General features: G+C 46.4%; 2 protein-coding genes across 11 annotated transcripts in view; one reads left to right on the top strand and one right to left on the bottom strand.

The window, feature by feature from the left end:
• Positions 1–18864, bottom strand: part of nf1a (neurofibromin 1a) — a 103035-nt gene that overhangs the window by 18021 nt on the left and 66150 nt on the right. For 5 of the 9 annotated variants that reach the window (XM_088615894.1, XM_088615901.1, XM_088615896.1 and 2 more), the window contains 11 exons: positions 10994–11426; positions 10466–10806; positions 9771–9973; positions 9048–9241; positions 6936–7076; positions 5644–5923; positions 4608–4822; positions 3872–3933; positions 3323–3437; positions 1971–2105; positions 882–1022 (listed from right to left, as the gene is read on the bottom strand). In XM_088615894.1, the coding sequence (XP_088472020.1) occupies positions 882–1022; positions 1971–2105; positions 3323–3437; positions 3872–3933; positions 4608–4822; positions 5644–5923; positions 6936–7076; positions 9048–9241; positions 9771–9973; positions 10466–10806; positions 10994–11426 (2260 nt within the window). The remainder of the gene's footprint in view (positions 1–881; positions 1023–1970; positions 2106–3322; positions 3438–3871; positions 3934–4607; positions 4823–5643; positions 5924–6935; positions 7077–9047; positions 9242–9770; positions 9974–10465; positions 10807–10993; positions 11427–18864) is intronic. The other 4 variants (XM_088615895.1, XM_088615899.1, XM_088615902.1 and 1 more) reach the window with 1 other exon arrangement.
• On the top strand, positions 6409–17180 carry LOC148643473 (uncharacterized). 2 transcript variants are annotated; one of them, XM_088615914.1, is made up of 3 exons: positions 6409–6642; positions 12541–12831; positions 15339–17180. In XM_088615914.1, exon 3 carries the CDS (start codon positions 15341–15343, stop codon positions 16052–16054), a length of 714 nt encoding a protein of 237 aa, XP_088472040.1. In that variant the 5' UTR covers positions 6409–6642; positions 12541–12831; positions 15339–15340; the 3' UTR covers positions 16055–17180. The 2 variants fall into 2 exon arrangements, with proteins under 2 accessions (XP_088472040.1, XP_088472039.1); XM_088615913.1 differs by having other exon boundaries at positions 6413–6642; positions 15336–17180.

Below are 18864 nucleotides of genomic sequence, written 5' to 3'. Positions count from 1 at the left end.
ACATGGATCAAGGATGGCTCTTTCAGGAGTCCCGAACGGCTCAAGCACTAAAGGTGATCGCTGAGAGAGCACGGTGAGCTCTACGACCCGCTCGTGAGAATGAGCTGGGGGCACATCCCTAACCGACTGCGACTGGAGGAGAGCGACTGCGGAGATCGCCGTTTCACCGAGAAAGTCCCATCTTGCCCACGGTGGACATCAGCCAATTGTGCGTCACCACGCTGCTCGGGGAATCCCCGTCGGGGTGGGGGGGGGGGGCGTGGGACATGATCTGGGCTGGAACCCGTGATCACGGAGGTCAACACACTTGGACAAACGCCTCTACCAGTTAGGTCTCTGATGGATGGCTTTTCAAAGAGCAACTCTCTGCAACACTGTCAAAGGAGGAGTGGTTGGATGGGTGGGCATGTCAGAGGGCCTGATGGGCTCTCCTTCAAACCCCATGTGGGTCCAGGCATCGTCACAATCCCGAATCAGCCTGGTACAGAGGGCTAGTGGAACCTTTAAAACAAGTTTTTTTCCTCTCATCGGAACAACTCACTGGTCTGCCAGACTAGCAGATCAACAAAATCACATTTCATTGGCTTTACTTAAGTCAAAAGGAGAAATATAATTAAATAGATTTAAGGGGGAAAAAATTAAAAATCCACTTTTCTGGAAACAGCTCTTTGGTAATTTTGCACAACTACTTTGACCAAATTTAAAAATATTCATTCTTGTCCTAAGCTTTTTTCCCCCAGAAAATATTAAGGATTTAATCATTGGAAGAAAAACAAAGAAATTGTGAGTCTTCGGCAGTCCAGTTTGAACTTTTCTCTTTTTTTCCCCCCGTTTTTTTTGTTCTGGCGTAGGGCAGCACGCTTGCATACAGCGCTCAGTACCTTGTCATTGAAGACTCTCAGGCTGTCCAGCGTGTGGAGGTTCTGCTCCAGCAAAGCAGTACCGGCAGAGTACAGGTTGACCTCATCCAGCTGCAGGACAGCGATGGCCACCCAGAACAGCGCTTTGTGCATGGGAGAGTCCTGAAGCACACAGAACAAAGATCGGAGTCCAAACGTTCGTTTCCCAGACTATTTTTCAGCTTTTATTTTTTTTTAACAGCAGATGTTTCAGTTTTAAACCAAAATATATTTACTGTTCATCCTCATTTGTAAATCATCAATAACACGTATTAGCCTTGACCTGGGGCAATTACAAAAGTTCATTTAAACACTGATCCCACTTTTTTTCCCCCAGAGTATCAACAGCTTGATTCTCGGAAATCTACTAAGGGGAAGTTACGTTCACTGATTTCTGTGCCTTGTGTCGCTGCTACAGCAAGGACAGATTTCTCTCTATCCAGACGCGGGCGATGCAGCACACTGCTGGACTTGTACAGACTGTGCGAATCACACTTGACACACAGAGGACACACAGGAACCAGACAGCAACAGCCTGGCTGCTTTCCTCCTGGGCTTTTATTACCACCACCGGGATGAATAAGGAGAATTACTAGCAAAAACAGAATCGCCGCACTAGAGAAAAATAAATGCAAGCTGTAAATTTAAAACATTGCTCTAGGTGTTTCCACTAATAAATCGGTTTATTTGTTGGCTGCTCAGAGACCAAATTGTTTGTCGTGTGGTTTAGATGTTAGGTGGCTCTTTCCACCACGGGACGGACATTACTGATTTGCAGATCCCGAGTTTTTAAAGTACAGTGGGATTGTGTCTGCCCCCGAAAGCACCAAGATGGCTCTCCCTCCCCGACAGCAAACTTCCCTCCCGATTCTGGGCAGTCTTGGGTGATTTCGGAGCAGAAGGAAGCAGCACTGAGAGTGGGGGTGAGGGGCAGAGAAGAACAGTCAAGCTGCAGGGAACATGGACACGAACTCCAAGCCAGCCAGCCAAGCACACACACAAGCAGGCTGGAACTACTCAGACCCACTGGACAACACAGAGTACAGCAAGAATTAAGGAGGTAAAGTTGACCTGTAAGGGTTGGTTGCACTTCTGTCTCCGTACCTTGTTCAGAAGTGGCTGCAGTTTGGTCAGTGCAATGACTGTGGCCTCTATTAATACCTGGCTGTTGTAATTATCTGGGCCCTTTAAACAGCTCTCTAGACCCTGTTGAGGGGGGGGAAAAAAAAAGCACAAGCCATCATTAATAATCCTTTGCAAATGTCTCTCTGCCACACTGGAGGGCTGTAGAATCGGGACCTCTCCCGCAGGAATCACTGATGTCCAAGGCCTGTGGACATCAGAACCACTGACCACAAGTGTCTTCAGCACCAATCACAGGAAGCCCAAATGACTCGAGAACCAAAACAATCCTGTATTATCTGGGCATTCCGTTCAAGAGGAAGGTACAAGGGGCTGTGAAATCAAGACTAAGGACTTCACGGCGTTATTTCGAAGAAGGTATTTGCTTTTTAATTGTACAGTGGACAGAGTAAACTTGACTGGAAGCCAGTTCACTCCAGTAGCATTTTCAAAAGGAAGCTAAAGGAGAAGGATCACAGTGAAACGGCAAACCCTCACAAAACTAAGCATGCCAAAGGCCCTACACTTGCCTGGGTTTCTGGAGGGTATCATTGTTTTCTCTTATGGTCATTAAAATACCTCATAAAACAAAACAAATCATAGCTAACTGTGCATCTCGCCCATTTACAAGTAGCCATGGCTTGAGCCATGCTGTTCATAAATACTGCACATACACTGATGAGGAAAATACATTAAAAGCACCTCTTCCATATGTAATCATACGCTCACTGTAAATACTTATATATATAGTATAGGAAGTGCACAATCAATTTGTAAGATATAAAATAAGGAACTTGGAACAGTCAAAAACACTGCTTTCTATATCAAGCAAACATCCGAAATAAGGCAAAATCCTTAATGTTAAAACAACTCAACAATCACTTGGGTCCACTGATGACTTTCAAAAGCTTTCATAATATGAATGTGCAAAAAGAAATACCAAAGTTAAAGTAACGACACAAATCTACTCATTAAAGAGACAAAATTAATTCCAATCAGGCAGGTAAGACTTTGCAGATTCATATTACTGAAGCTGTTCTGCGTCAACAGAGGCTGACAATCATCACTGTCGATTTGCTTTGGGCATTTTGCTATTTTACGTACACAGACACAGGAAAAATGACAAGACAATAATTTGCTTGATGGACAAACTTCTGGGCTGCACCGAGTTCCTGTTTTCTGCAGATCGTGTGTCTCCTACACTTTGCGAGGTTGAACTGTAATGGGCATAAAGACGGACAGATGCAGAGAGACAGATGTGGAAAGAACCCTGTGCACTGGGCACGGAGGAGAGCACTTGCCTTGCTGAGGATGCGTATGATCTGTTTGATCTGGCCATGAGACACCCTTTTGCTGATGCAGCCAAACACCACCAGAGCTCGGGGCTGCAGGGACGGATTGTACTGGAAAGCAAACCTGCCCAGGGAGGGAGGTACATTAGGCAGAGGACACACCCACACCGCTGCCCATAGCAACAGATCCCTCCCACATGGAAACGCAACAGGGCCTTTAGCAACAGGACAACGCCCACACCAGAACCCTCAGTAACGCATTTCAATGGGAGGGGCAAGAGAAGACATGCACACCAGAGCTCTTAGCAACAGGTCACGCCCCCACTGGAACCAACATGTTTAATCATTTGCAGCTGAGTACCAATCATTTGATTTGGGCTTTTCGTTTATATATACATTTATCCAATTTGAATGTCGAAAAACATGCAGGCAAAGTAATGCCAACAAATTACAACAAAAAAGTTTACTTTGTCCCCCCACAAACAGGTCATCAGGGGTTAAAGCAGAAAACACAGTAGAAAATAAGAGTTTACAAGTTTCCATCTGAGCTGCACATACTTCTGGGCCAGCTCTGTCCACTGATCCAGCCACTTGCATGTGGGAATATCCCTCATACATGCCTGCAAGGAAAGAGAAATATTTTAAGTGCTGAACTGAGACAGCAAGGTGACGTGATACAGCTAAAGAACTCAACAACCTGAAAGGCACCAATAAGGTCAACACAGCAGATTTCTTCAGAATGAACAGTGAAACACAAAAACAAAAGGGCACACCTGGATACTACATGGAAGTGCATTTAAAACCAAGAACAGGGGGCACTTCTTGACACAGCGTGTAAAGTGTGGAGTGTGGAACCATGCGGCTGAGGCCGATACCGTGGGTTTTTTCAAGAAACGCCCGGGTGACCTTCTCGTATCACTTAATGACTAAGTGCCAGACGGGCCGGACAGGGAGAATGGCCTCCTTTTGTTATTGTTCCTACGAAAACCCCGACTACAAGGAAACAGCTTCTTTATCAGTTCTATATCTATTCTTTTCAGTGAGCAGTAAAAGCGTTCTGCCGAACACGTAAGAAATGGGGCCAGTTGGCTCTTCTGCTTTCCTGTGACGTGTCTGAGTAAGACTAATACACTAAGCAATGGAGGATAGTCTTTATCTTTCCTTTAGTTCCTATAAAGTGTTTCTTTGCATTTCCTACTCTAGCCTGCACAGCGCAGCGAGCTGGGTTCGTAGGAAGAGTGGCTGTGGTCAGGGTGGCTTGCTGTCTGGGACTGGTCCTGCCCACGGCGCTCACCTCCATGATCTCCAGCAGCGCCTCGGTGACCGTCTCCAGGGAGGTGAGGGCGAAGGTCTCGCGCTCGTACGAGCCCGGGGAGAAGGAGCGGTCCCGGTAGCTGGAGCGGAAGGCGATGACGGCGGCCGACTTGACCTTGCTGATCCCGAAGAGCAGGTAGAACTTGGGCAGGGAGAACTCCGTCAGGCTGAGACGCAGGACCTGTTTGGTCTCCTCTGCGGGGAGGCGAAAGAGGAACGGATCAATCACAAAATACAACAAGACACGGTCACAGACGCTCACGAGGGGCTCTTTCCCCCCAGAGCAAGTTCACGTTCTAGTGGCTGGTGAAATAAGGTCTATGTGCATCTCCAACCGTGTGCTATATAAGAACATTGACATTAGGGTGAGTTTCCAAAGCAAAGGAAAGACCTCCACTTGAATACATTTCTATCTGTGCTTTTGAACTTCAAGCAAAAAAGGCTGCTTTTCTTATAAATCAGTCCCTAAGCTGCTAGTAAGGAGTAAAAGTCTGCTGAATATGTAAAATACTGGGTCAGTTGGACCTTTTGATTTACTGTTTTCCTGTAACATGGAGGAAAAACCTTCTAATGTAGTAAGCAGTGGAGAACAGTCTTTAACTATTAAGGCTACCTTTCAGGCAATCAATAACCAATCTTGTATCATAAACCAACTGATAAGGCTGAGTCACACAGCAGTCTTTCTTGCCCTCTAGACTTCCTGGCAGCTGATTTCCAGGAGCTAGAATTCCAGCTGACTCCAAAACCAATAGCTTGGGGGCCTGCACAGTCAATCAACTCAATCTTTGATTTTCAGAGCACCCGTTCATGGTGTGCACAACGGCACAATATTATGATCCGAACTTCCAGACAGTTCCAGACAGTTCCAATTCTGGCTCGCTTGGGGATAGAAGGGATTTTCTGGCTACAAAAAAAAAAAAGCTGTGACGGCACAGCTGCGCGGGCTTCGGTCCCTTCCATCAGCTGTGGAAGCGGACGTGCGGACAGCCCTGGCGATCTGGGAGCGTGGCCCTCACCGCTGAAGTTGAGCTGGGAGCAGGTGCAGAGGGAGTGGATGATGTTGATGACCAGGCCGTGCGTGGAGGCGCGCAGGGACAGCGGCCCGGTGGCCACGAGCAGCGTCACCACGTGGAAGAGGTAGGGCAGGTGGGCCGCCACGTCCAGCGAGTTATTGAAGGACAGCATCAGCATGTAGCGCGCCAGGATGGCGATGTCGTCCCACATCAGGTGCTGCTCCAGCGTAGGGGTCGGCGACAGGCAGGTCTTGTCGATGATTTTGCACATCCTCCCGATCACCTGCCGGGCAGAGCGGACGTTTACACAATCGGGTGTTACTTTCAGCCAGCGCCCTTGCAGGCCTGAGCGGCATCTCACAAACCACCAGCAACAGCTCTAACGGAGCCGTGCGCTGCACTGCTGGAAATGCGAACCCGTGCCAGCGCCCAATTTTAAAATAATCCTGACTGGGGGTGATTTTTAAATTGGCGCGCAGCACTGAGTTGGTTCTGAAATGGGGAATTTAAACGGAGAACTGTGACATCACCACCGAGAGTTTATGAATCGCTGCCTATTCCTCTTACTGGGACAAAGGGCGTCCTTGTGCACAGAGGCTTTTCTCTTGTTGGCACTACCCATTACCTCAGCCGCTTCGGTGCAGATGCCAGTTACACACAGAGATGCGTCTGATTTCTGGGGGGGGAGGGGTGGGAAAAACCGTGGCGCATCGAAGGAGCTGAATGACCTTTAAATATGGATGTACACTGGCAACCAGGTGTGTTTAACAGCCCGTTCAAACGGGTGGCGTCAGAATGTGGGACAGATAGGCTTGTCTTCTGTCTCTGATGAACACAGTCAGGGGTTCCTACAGCACAGCACAGGGCGCTGTGTACGCGTGTCTGTGTCTGTTAGCATGAACAGGCAACGCTATGAACAGACCGCGGATGAGGACTAGAAGTTTAGAGGAACAAGGGCAGTGATTTGAATTTAAGGAAGCTCAACAGAACTACAGCCAGCTGGTAAGTCATCTTCCCAGTGGACAATGCAAATATTAAAGCCGGAGTTCTGCTTTTAAGATAGGGTGTCAGTAAAACCCTAAGCAGGTTTAATCTTTGTGTTAATGGTGACTTAAAGCTTATTTCTTACAACTGTGTTGCCGAATACCATACTGCCTTTGATATTTGTAAAATGTTTTGGAGGCAATATTATCACGGCAGAGGAAGAGGGAGGCACTGCGTGAGGTCTTGCTCGTTGTTGGCTCAGAGCTGGTCAGGGTCCGTTCAGGGATCGTGGGGGCAAGCTGCCTATTTACCTTGCTTGAAACCAGCTTAACGTTGCCGGACGCCAGAGCCACAGCTGTGTCAGCCATGACTTCCGCTTTGATGGAGCCCAACCCGCCTGTAGCGCTGGTCTTGATGAAGCTGTCCAACACCACGTCCAGCAGGTCTGTGATCTGAGGAGGATACAGGGGGGCGCTTCAGAGCTCCAGAGAATCTTGGCTATCTGGCTGTACAGCTTAGCTTTCAAGGATGTAAAACACTGTATTTGCTTGCTTGTATTTGTACAGCATTTTTCACACCCAAAGATTACAAAGTGCTTTTACATATAGGATGGGAAACTCTTCATTGCCAGCAGCCACGCTGCACAGAGGAGCTGGTGAAGTGAGAAATCGCTTCACCAGCTGAATTAAGGGGGGATTTTTAGGGAGACCAGATTGTGCCAGCCTACAGGGGAATTTAATCAGGACACCAGAGTTAATGTCCCTTCTCCGATGAACAGGGCCTTGAGGTCTGTACTGACCCAGGTGTCGGGAGTTCAGCTTAACATCTTGTCTAAAGAATGGCGTCTCCTACAGGACAGCGTCCACAGTCCCAATAATGGGGTACTGATTTTGAAATTCAGATTCTAAAAGAGCACCCTGACTAGCACACTAACACCATTTAAAGCCACGATCCCATTCTGGCACTCACCAGGCCTAGCCTGTTTATCAGGCTACAAAGTGGTAGAGTTGCCATCACAGTTTTTCTTGATACATTTAGAAAATAGGTATGATAAGTGGTAATCAATAAGCTGTCAAGCTGGAAGAAAATAGTCTAGTTAATTGAAAATGGACATCTAAACTACACTGTACAGCATTTCATTGAGTGAAATGAGATAGGAGTAATTACAGCACACTGGTTCGCACAAAAACTAAGTTAAATACCAGATCATAATATCTGACAGTGTACCTGTGGCTACTGTCAAATCTGCAGATGCAAAAGATCACTTAAGTTTTACCATTTTGTTTGTTCAAGGTACCTTTGTGCAAGAACAAAAAGGTACTTCTAGTAAATGCAATCTATCTGCATTCTGTGCATTACTGTTGCAAAGGGCAGCATGAAACGTTTAAACACAACTGAAGAGGACTTTGACAATATCACGATTTTTCTCTGTCAACAAGCAAACCACCTAAGGATCACATTTGACAGCAAAATAATGCTGTTGCATTCATTTTCTTATTTGAGTAACTCAGTATCTAGACTACCCGTGATCATTTTAATTCATGACAGCATATGTGATGCTACTGAATAAACTACATTTGTGCCAATAGTTTACACTGTGTATACTGATATAAATACACATCCTTTGTACACGGACATTTTAGTAATTCATTGATTGAGATGATTAAGGTATCGTAATGGGACAACTGTTTAATAAATAGGTTTAGAAGATGTAATACTGCCCTGTTGGTGCTGGAGAACTGAAATAGTGGTTAGATCATGAGTTCTGCATGAAAAAGGCCAGGCCCTAGTCATAATTCATACACACTTGATCACCCCCGTATTAAAGTATTATATAAAATGAAAGAATAAATATTGAATATATAAAGAAGCCTCTGTGTAGGTCAGCTTTCTACTCCCTCCACCCTCACCATGCCTGACTGCAGCTGCTGTCTGTAGAGAGGAGAACAGTTAAGTCCTGACTTCATCAATTGTGTACGTTATAAACAGCCTCTGATTTCACTTCCTACAGTTCTGATTTTTTAAAAATAAAACTTTCCTACACTAAAAAAGTGTTATTACACAGGGTAACTTTAAAGTCAAAAATAAAGATGAGGGTGTATTTCTGTTCCTCTTCTTCAAAGGCTTTATTCTGAAAAAAACTAACAGCACTACCTCTTCTAGCAATCTTCTGTTCCCTGGCTGGTCTGCTTGTTTCGATCTAGAGGCACAGAACATACCTAAAAGGGGTTGACAAGGGACCTGCAGGATTGAGGTGATCCCCCTTCAATTTAAAGATCAGCTCTTTCCACTTTCAAAGAGAGGCAACCAGTGGGACAGCAAATGCTCAGTAGGCAAGGTGTGGGTTTTTAGCTCTCCAAGGTGGGGACAGGGCAGGACAAGATCATGCTTTTAAAAGGTACAGGGGGGAGACCTGTTCCTACCTGCCCTAGACTGCCCCAGATCTTGGCCTGGATGGATGGGTACATCTGCTTTTCGTTGATGGTCATGGTGATGAGCTTGTCCAGGATGGCCGTGACTCTCTGCCTCTTGGCGTCATCGTTGTGTTTGCAGAAGCGCACCAGATTCAGCAGCCAGGGCGTCATGTACTCCAGACACAGGTGCTTCAGCTCGATGCCTGAAACCATATCGGAGAGGGTAAAAAAAAAAAAGAAAAAGGAACATAAACCAGCAAAGAGGTCAGATCTCTTTAATTTCGACTTGGCCAGCTAATGATCGCAAGAAAACTGCAGGCTACACCTTCCAGAACAACTTGACGCTTATTATTTTGCAAGACAATGTTCAACAAAAGGCAACTGTTCTTCTAAGGAGCATCTCTTCTGGTCTGCAATATAATTTCTGATCACGTTGAAGCGTACAGTTTTGCACAGTCATGACAAGTCATTTCAAATGACAGATGGGTTTCAAAGAGACCCAGCAGTCTTTGAGCTGGAAAAAAGGGAATTTTTAGTATTAAATTTACTGAAAGAGATTATTTTCATGAACTTGAACTGCCTATTTAGTCCTCAGCCATGTGCAAACATTTGGACAGTTGTGTATGTCTGTCGATATAGTATGTGCGCACCAATGATGACACGCGTTCATGAGTATATACGTGTATGGCATGTTTTTTCACGTGACGCAGTCGTCACTGCGTGGGCACTGACTGGATTTGCTGAAGCCCGAGATGCACTCCTCCAGGAACTCCAGCGTGAGGTGGGGCTCGTTGGCGGCCAGCGTCTTGCTGATGGAGACGATGAAGAGCGTGTTGTTGGCCGGGATGCAGAGACCTGATGTCTCCAGCAGCTGACCCTCGATCTTCAGGTTGAAGGTGCAGGTTAAGGCACACAGCAGGTTATAGGCTGCAGAACTGCAAGGGAGGAGAGCACAACGGGTTTCGCTTTGCAGTAGATCCCTTTCTCAACCTCTCAGCTTCGTCCACTGTTTCACATTTTTCTGAAGCTTTTATGACTTGTGTTAAATTTTAATGAAATGCAGCCCTTTCTATTTCTATATTTCTTGTTTTACCTGAATTATTTAATAGTCAAGGCCATACAGACTACACGATGATCCCGACCATTTATCTCAAGTTGAAAAATATACGTGGTTGCCCTGGCCAGTGAAGTCCAGATTGGAAAGACTGGTCCAAACTAAACGCCTGTAATGATACTCACATGAAACTCAGTTCTAAAATACCTGAAAGTTACTTGTTTAAGGTTACGTGACATGAGCCGTACAAAGCAGTTCTTTTGAGTTTAACCCTAGTATTGGCTGAGAAGTCCAATATGAAGAGTACCCAGTTGAAATCCCATCATAGCGAACACTACAAACTGAAGGCATATAGATTCCTGCTCAGAATTACCGCAAGCTGGGGTCGGAGCTGCCCAGATTGAGCAGGGCGATGTTGAGCAGCGTCCCTGGGACATCTTTGGGCCGGATCTTGGTGTGCTGGGGGATGGAGTCGGGCTGCGAGAGCTCCCAGCGAGTGCGGATGTGGATGATGGACTGCACGATGGCCTCACACTCCTGGTGCATGAAGGTCAGCGGGGTGCCCGTGTTGGCGATGGTCAGGGTGAACTGGTTCTCGTCCACCAGGCAGATCTCCTCGATCTCCGAGGCGTAGTAGATGTCGTTGAGGAAGACGGACTGGCCCAGGACGCGCGTGCGCTCTGCCGAGGTCACCTGCACGGCGGTGGAGCCCACCTGCGGCACAGGAGAGCAACATCAGGATCAGAGCGAGAGGGGAGAGACGCCACAGGAGCGAGACGAGAGAGAGCGCAGAGCTGGTTGCGGAGGAGTTGCCCACAACTCCCATCTCCCACCTCCTAACATCCCACTCGTGTCTCCTCCAGAGCTCCCCTCTGGTCGAGCCCGGAGCCCTAGGCCATACCTTGATGGAGACCTTGGTATCCTTGTGCGCCAGTTTGAGGGCGTTGTGAAAGACCTTCAGGTCCTCCTCCAGGGCCAGCGTGGCAGCGGGAAGCTTCTGCTGGTCGGGCTCCACGTGCTCCGCCAGCCGCCCGGGCGAGTCGATGAACAGGAGCTTCTTGCTGCCCTTGAGCCCGGTGAGGAGGCGCTCGTGGTACTTGGTGTACTCCCGCACCCAGGAGTTGCAGTTGTAGATGTACACAGCCGCCACATTCTCGTACGCGAAGCCCGGGAAGACCACGAACCACTTGGACAGGAAGTCGGTTTTGAACCGGTTACTGGGACCGGCGTGGGTGAGATCCACCACTATCTCGTAGGGCTTGGCGTAGTAGGGCTTCAGGGTCAGCAGCACGTGGTAGATGAGGAGGTCCCCGTTGATCTGACCGGTCTTAAACCTGGAGAGGCAAGGCAGCAAAGTCAAGAAACTGTCACTGCGAGCTGCATTTGCACTCACCATTCTGACCACATACCCATGCCCCTGAACACAGGCTACAACTTTAGAGTCATAGTTTCACCATATCATCTCTATATTTCCTATATGCACCATTTTACTTTTGAGTTTGCCATTTAAAAAGAATTGGATCAAAAATCCATTAAATGCAGAGAGACGAAGATCTGCATATCTCACAAAACAGATCATTTAGTCAACAGTGACAGTGTGCTTTTTGAGGGGGGAGTTCATCTGGTTAAATGCAGAATGTTTTAACGACTCCAAACTTCGTCCCACTTCTCTAGTCGTTTGGCCTGACGAGGCACTGCAGTTTTGCTTATAACGAAGGAAGCACGCTTATTAAAAGTTAAGGGGGGGAATGGTATGGACGACATGGATTTATACTGTATATGAAGCATTTCAAAAACGAACCACGGTGCACAGCTGGGGATGCAGTGTGCAAGGAAGAGAGAACCCGGGCAGCTGTTGTTTATTTAAAGCTGCCGACCATACAGTATGCTGGACTGAAAGACTTATCACAGGTCAGCAGAGAGAGCAGAGGAAGTGAAAGCTCTGGAAGGGACCACAAGAACCCAACTCTAGCTATGTGCGAGTCTACAAATGTTACTCCCCACAAACTGACCCTTTTTATTATGGGTCTTTATTAAAGAGCACACCCTTGCCATTTTTTTAAACCGTCTTTCATTTTAAACTTCCCCACCGCAAGCCAACAGAAAGTCACACAACACTCACAATACACAATATATGTACACAGAGCTCGTCGCTTAGTAATTGGCAATTTTCACTGGGTGCTACACAAACACACTGCCGAATTACACCTCTGCCATTGCAACTTTCAAACAACCTGCAGTTCTGCTCAGATTTCGCGACGAGTCCCTGTCTCTGCACTGATTGAGGAAAAAAAGCATTACACTGGGTAAATCTGGCATTGAGCGGGCAGGAGGGGAATTTTATGCTGGGATAGCACTAATTAATCACCACCTTTGGCTGTGACAACCGGTTTTCTTTCTTTGGGGAAAAAAAAAAGAAAGCAACTTTTTATTCTCTCGCACATGCAGCATGTGAAGAACATCTGTGAGACAAAGGAATTTAAACATCCCCAAAAATATCACAAGCAGAAGCAGAGGGCGGAAGTGTGTCACAGTGCCTGTGGTTTGCTCAGCCGCAGCAGTCCCCCAAGTGGCTAGCAGCTCTGACGCACTGGTTACTCACAGCCCCTAGTCCATCGGCAAGCACCCCCTGCCTTTCACACCCTCCCAGCTGCCAAACCTCGCCTGACGTCCTCCCAGTCCCAGCCCGGCCCGACCCGGAGACGACCCCGACCCCTCGCACAGTCCCATCATCCTCAGGTAAGCGCACAGCCTATTTCACCTGCGCTCCAGAGAGCCCATCGGTACTGACGATGCTTTTAGCATTTAAACTTAAAAGAGCACCCAGTTACCCGTATCGAAAAGATTAAAAGGAAGGGGGAAAAAAAGTGCAGGCAGCACAGAGTCCAATTGAATCATCTGCATAATGCCAAATTCAATTTCAGTCCCGTAGGTTTGAAATTGCAAAGATAAACTTTGATTTAAAAGTCAAATACTTTTTTTTAAAATAAGCAACGTACGTACTTGCCAGAAGTTGAGTTTTCAGGTAACAGAAAAGCTACTATTATTGCACAAGAACAAATGTCTTTTCCTTTCCCCAGATTGGGATCTTGATTTTATTTCACAGAAGTGAACGAAGCAAACAGTTCATCCTCACACTGTATAACAGTCCTGGGAAACTGGCTGCTTTGAAAAGAAGCACATTTATCAAGCATGAGAAATAATCGTGGTCACTCAGCCTAGTAACAGTCCAGAATGTTGAATACAATGTTGAGTAAAAAAAGTTTTCTTTAAAAAATTAAAATAGGTTTTTCAGAATTCAGGGTTGGCATAAAACTAAATCATCTTAATTATTGATAATACTCTACTTAGTGAGTCATAAAATGAAAGGCGTACCTTATCTTTTTATATGTTTACTGTATAGATATAGTGTAGATAATATATTTTAGAGATATTTAAAGAAAAAAGCTAAACTATCTGAAAGACATAATGTAGCAAAAAGAAATCATTAGATTTGCTACAGACGGATTATTTTAAGTTTAATCTTTACAGTAACTGGCCACCAACTCTTCTTCACAGCAAAGCCCGAAACGGTTTCAGCTCAAACAAAGTACATAATTTGAACTGACAACCACTTGAAAGAACAGCACCACTTATCTGTCACTACCTGCACTATCAACAGCTCATGCAGCACACAGAGAGAACAGACAGGTTTCTAAAGGACAGGAAACAGTCTCACACAGCTTTTTTACAGGCCTTCTGCCCTCAAACCAAACTACCCCAACTGGAAAAAAGGTTCTCTGCTAATAAATGATAAATGATCAGCAATTAATGATTCAAATTATGTCTCGATCTGATATGTCCATGGATCAGTAAATTGCCTTAGCCTTAATGAATAGCCCAGACAAATTTCCATTATGACTGGAAGCTCTGGTTTCATTTCAATCCAGCTTCAGCTTAATCGGGTATGAAACAAGTCATTCGCCTTCACCAAAAGCTACCGACGAACAGCTTTCAAGACTCCGTGTTGGCCAGAGGGCATGAAAGGACTGTATTAATAACTACATATAAAATAAGTTTCCCTCTGTGCTACGTTGTGCAAGTCCAGTCTGACTCACAAGTGTCGCATCTTTATTTAGGGTCAGGTGTCTTTCCCTTGCTAATTTTAAGGGCCAAACCACCAGAAACTATAAATGAACAAGGACAAAAAGAAAAAACACATATATGAAAAGCTTGAGGACATACTGTAGGACATCTGTGAAATCACTAGCTTATCTTGTTTTAAATGGATTTTTCTTTAACAGTGGCCAGATGTGCATCGTGAAATCCTGATTAGAAGCCTACGGAATTTGATTATGCTCAAATATTCTTAAAAAAAAAACCCTCAAGAGACTGGCATTTATATTGAAGCATATGCACCATACTGTATATGCTAGGATGGATGTATATTCAGATACAGGGATAGACAAACATAATCCCAACCCAATACTCAAAGCTTATTACTTGAAGTCTGTAAACAAGATGAGGTCATCTGACTGCCACATAACTAATTGGAGCTAACCGATCCTATAATTTCATTCAGGTGTTTTGTAAAAGAAGCCATGTTATTTGCTTTGCCAACAAGGCTAAGTAGCTCCATTGGCGTGACTTGATCAAAGCCTCTGAGGATTACAAGTTTTAAAATCAGGTCCCCTGGTTGCTTTCTCTTTCACTAAAATAGCTTTTTAAGACTGCCAGAAATGTACACCTCTGCGAGCTACGGAAGTTACTAAGTGCTTCTTCTCTAGACTAATTCAGATGCCTCAAAATCAGCTATGTATAATAATGAGAATACTGAGAAGAGTTAACCACATTCTAAATCTAAGTCTTGCTAACGCATTGCTCAGCTTCAACATAACAGACATGGATTTAAAAATTTACACTTTTACGTACATACACAACAACGTTTGCCATTTTTTTCTGCTTCCACATACTGTCTCGAAATATTAAAATGATGCTGTCAAATACACTAACCTTTTTCACGGGTTGCTTCTTGAAGTTCATCGCTTTCCATTTTCTAATTGTGTGCTGTAACACTTGTCCAGAATTAAATGCCTTTTGCAACTTGGATGTTTGAATTCTACAACCTAGAAATCAAAAACCTATTCTGAATTTCTTTTGTGGCTTGTGCAGGGTTGGCGAATTCCCCTTTCACCTGGGGCTTCGTCTAAAAAAACTTCAGAAAATCTAAAAATGCCATGTCCTTTCTCCACTCGTTCTCACAGCAGGTATGGAAGGCCTCAAGAGGAACCATCTTCTGGTGATCACTGCGATCCTGGGACTGGTAATGCAAGTCATCGCGCAAAATAATAGCACAATCCCAAATCCATCACCTTCACCAGAAACGAATTCTGTTCATTTCAATACAAGCTCCCTTATAGACAAGTTCGCCACTTCGCCTTCTCAAAATTCTTCTACACAATCCAAAACGAGCATCTTTAGTACCGCCACCCCATCACGCAAACCAGGGTGCCAGTCGGAGGCCTTTTACCTGCAGTGTGTATTTACAGAAGGACAAGTCCTTGATCTGCTTACAGTGAGCGCCATCATTCTGGCTTTCGTCATGCTGCTGCTGTCCACCGCTGTGCTGTCCTGCAAGCTGTGCTTCCTGAAGCGGAGGTCCGGGCGCAGCCGGCCCACCCGCACCAACGTCGACCTGGTGGCCGGCCAGAGCTACCGGCCCCAGGGCGGCGGCGGGGGCAGCGCCAGCGAGCCGGGCAAGGAGACAGGGCTCTCCGAGACCAGCGTGATGATGGCAGAGCTCCAGCCCCAGGCCGCGCCCGCGGAGAAGGAGCAGGCAGAGGGGGGCCCTGCCAATGGCACGCAGGACCCCGGGAGCACCGCGGCCGCCGGCGACCCCGAGAGCAACGGCGCGGCGCCCCCCCCCGAGGAGCCCAGCCCCTCCACCGCTGAGGAAACAGGGGACATCATCCTGGTGGCGTAAGGCAGCCTAGCGGTGGATTTGCACAAACACGACCCGCGCGAGACCAGCCGGGGCGGCAGGAGAAGGTACGAGAACCAAACCCCCCTTGTTCTCTCTCTCCGCTCGGGAGCGTGGGTACTCCCGCTCGGATACACAGGACGCCATTCCCATCGCGCCTTTGCAGCCAGCAGCCCGCCTGTCGCCGGTCGTGCGTGTGTAAATCGGCCTTCACACTGCAATCTCTTTACCCCATCCCTCAAAGAGACCCCATAGCTTAGTCCGTATTTTGTTAGAATAATTTCAATGCTCTTTGAAACAGCTTTTCCAAAACCTTTAGATGCAGTTCAAGAGTGCTCCTGGACTCTCACTCCACGGATCAGTGGACACAGACTCCTGACCCCAGAACACTCTTCTCAGTACAGGGAAAGAGTGAGTGCACATTCTGCGTGTGTGACACAATCTTGCAACTCAAGTGCCTGCTTCTTCTGTTCTTTATGCCATTTCATGATCATCTCGAGCCCTTCAGGTTAAGGGAACCTCTGGTAAATGAACCTCAGAAAGCGACGCACCACTCCTGCACATGAAGCAGCTGTAGACGCAGTAGGAGTTCAATTAGGGGAATAACAACTGGCCACCATTAAACCCAAACTCAGAACCTAGATCACTGACTCCAGAACAGAACTTATCGTGCTGAGGGAAAGTGGAAAGTGGAAAGATTGTGGTTTAGGAACGCTTTGTAAATAATGCCAACTAAATGTTATACTAAAGGACACAATTGTATCTCCCACAGCAGCATTATAGTACAAGTAACCAGGATAACTTAAGATTTGTTGTAAAAACTTTTTAACTGCTTTAATATCTAACAAGGAAAATGAAAAGCTGGTTCTACACTTTACATTGTGAATGGGACAACTGATTTAAAATAGCTGATTATTTTTGATTTGTGAAAGGGTAATTTGTCTTCATGTAAGCTTGTCAAATGAGGTCTGCAATAAATATTACTGCAAACTGCATTCTAACATCGCTCTCCATCTCTTATAATGCTGAATTGACACATATTATTGTTGTGAATTTACGTTGCTTCTTCGCTTGTCTTAAATTAGCAAGGTTTAAAATGAAATAAAACTCTAAACAATACAATGCAAAAGATGGTCTGTGGTTTCTTCTTAGTTGTTTGCATTAAGAGTCATGGCCCACTACAGATGGTACCGGCCAAGGGCCGATTTCATGGACATGTCCAGGACAAACACCAGCCACAGTCTACCAGCATGGCCGGGCAGCTGGAAGAGGTCACTCAGTGGACACCATGTTAAATCTAGCTAGAGCAAAGAGACCAATCCATTGGTCCTCGCTCTAAACCCAGGGCTATAGACCCCTGTGACGAAACAGCAAGAGGTAAAACTGACCGTTTCTCCAGTGCTCCATGAAACACCCCCCCAAAATAGTACCAAGGCCAGAGTTTTCCCATTGTGGACAACCTGTAGGGCTGAATCCCCTTTGATTTCGAGAAGAAGTTAGTCCGCCTTGTCCGCAATGGACAAGAAGCACCTTGGTCGAATACCAAGGCCTGCAATCCAGCTCTTTTCAATCACCCCCACTGTAGCCCCACTGCAGCCCCACTGAACCGGCTTCCCGGGTTCACGAGGGGTCCAGGTCGCGGGACAAAGCCTGAAAAGACTCTTTCCAAGCGTACCTCCTCAGGAAGTTGCTCATTTCGCAGCAAAGCAGCCCTTCCCGGAAGCTGCCCTTGTGGGGTCTCGAGCAAGCAAAAGAGAAGCCACCCAGCCGATGCCACTTGCAGTCGGGAGGTCTACAAGATGCGGCGAATATTTTTATCCGATCGTGTGATAAAAGCTCGACTCTTTTGTCTGTACGATCTGCGTGCACCTGAGGTCGGACAACAGCTCAGCTTGTGCGAAGCCGTAAAAATAGAACGCCAGGCAAGCTGCACAGCGCGATGCGGGCGACAAAGCGAGGTGCTGCTGAATATTTATATCGTTTCAGCCGTGGTAAACGCGTACCACAGCACAGCATTCACGCAAAGATGAAAGAATTATCTGCAGTACCTGAATTAATGTTCCAAACTCATCAGATTTGACCCTCCCACTTTCAACTCATGGAAAGGTGACCTTGGTGTTAAGTCGTATTTTTTTGTCCATCAGCTCTTGAAAAGATGCATTGGAAATGTTCAGAATTCTTGCAAAAGCCGGACTTTGCAGTGTGACCTGAAACTGCAGAGATCTGACATGGCATCAGTGGACGTATGGATGGCCAGGCTGTGGTCTTGCTGTATGCAAGACAATAGTGCAACTCTGAAATTCTGGAGGTGCTGTTCACAATCTGGTGCCGAATGTTTCTTTATCAAGGCACCCCTCACAACACGTTCCTGAAGACCGTACGACAGATGTTAAATCTTATGCAGAGCCTCCAGCAACCTCATTTACTATATCTCTTGCAGTACATGCCCAGAAAGATATCAGAAATTAAACACCTTCCCCCTTCTCTCAACGACAGACTTGTTTTCCCCCAATTCTCTCTGTTCGTTTGTAGATTTCGTTTCCCACCTCTCCTCACCTCTCTCGACCTCGCACCACTTGATTGGCCTCTCTGCCTCTCCCCTGCTCCCGCCTCCTCCTCTCTCCTGGCTTTGTTTCCCCATACTGTATTATCTTTGCTGACTGCCCTATCTTTCTTACACCCGAAGAAGGCTCCACAGCCGAAACGTTGTGTTTTCTTTCTTCTCTTTTCAGCATGGAATAAACCCATTACTTGTTCCTTTGCAGCCTATGCATGCCAACGCAGCTACCCACCGGAACTACATTATAACACGG

The sequence above is a fragment of the Lepisosteus platostomus genome, chromosome 22, assembly GCF_059453375.1.
Source record: "Lepisosteus platostomus isolate fLepPlt1 chromosome 22, fLepPlt1.hap1, whole genome shotgun sequence".
NCBI lineage: Eukaryota > Metazoa > Chordata > Actinopteri > Semionotiformes > Lepisosteidae > Lepisosteus > Lepisosteus platostomus.
The sequence above is the reverse complement of the archived record's forward strand: the minus strand, read 5'-3'. Positions and strand labels throughout refer to the sequence as shown.

Bases quoted from the DNA above. Each gene is read 5' to 3' on its own strand.
- LOC148643473 (XM_088615914.1), top strand. From the start codon at position 15,341: ATGGAAGGCCTCAAGAGGAACCATCTTCTGGTGATCACTGCGATCCTG.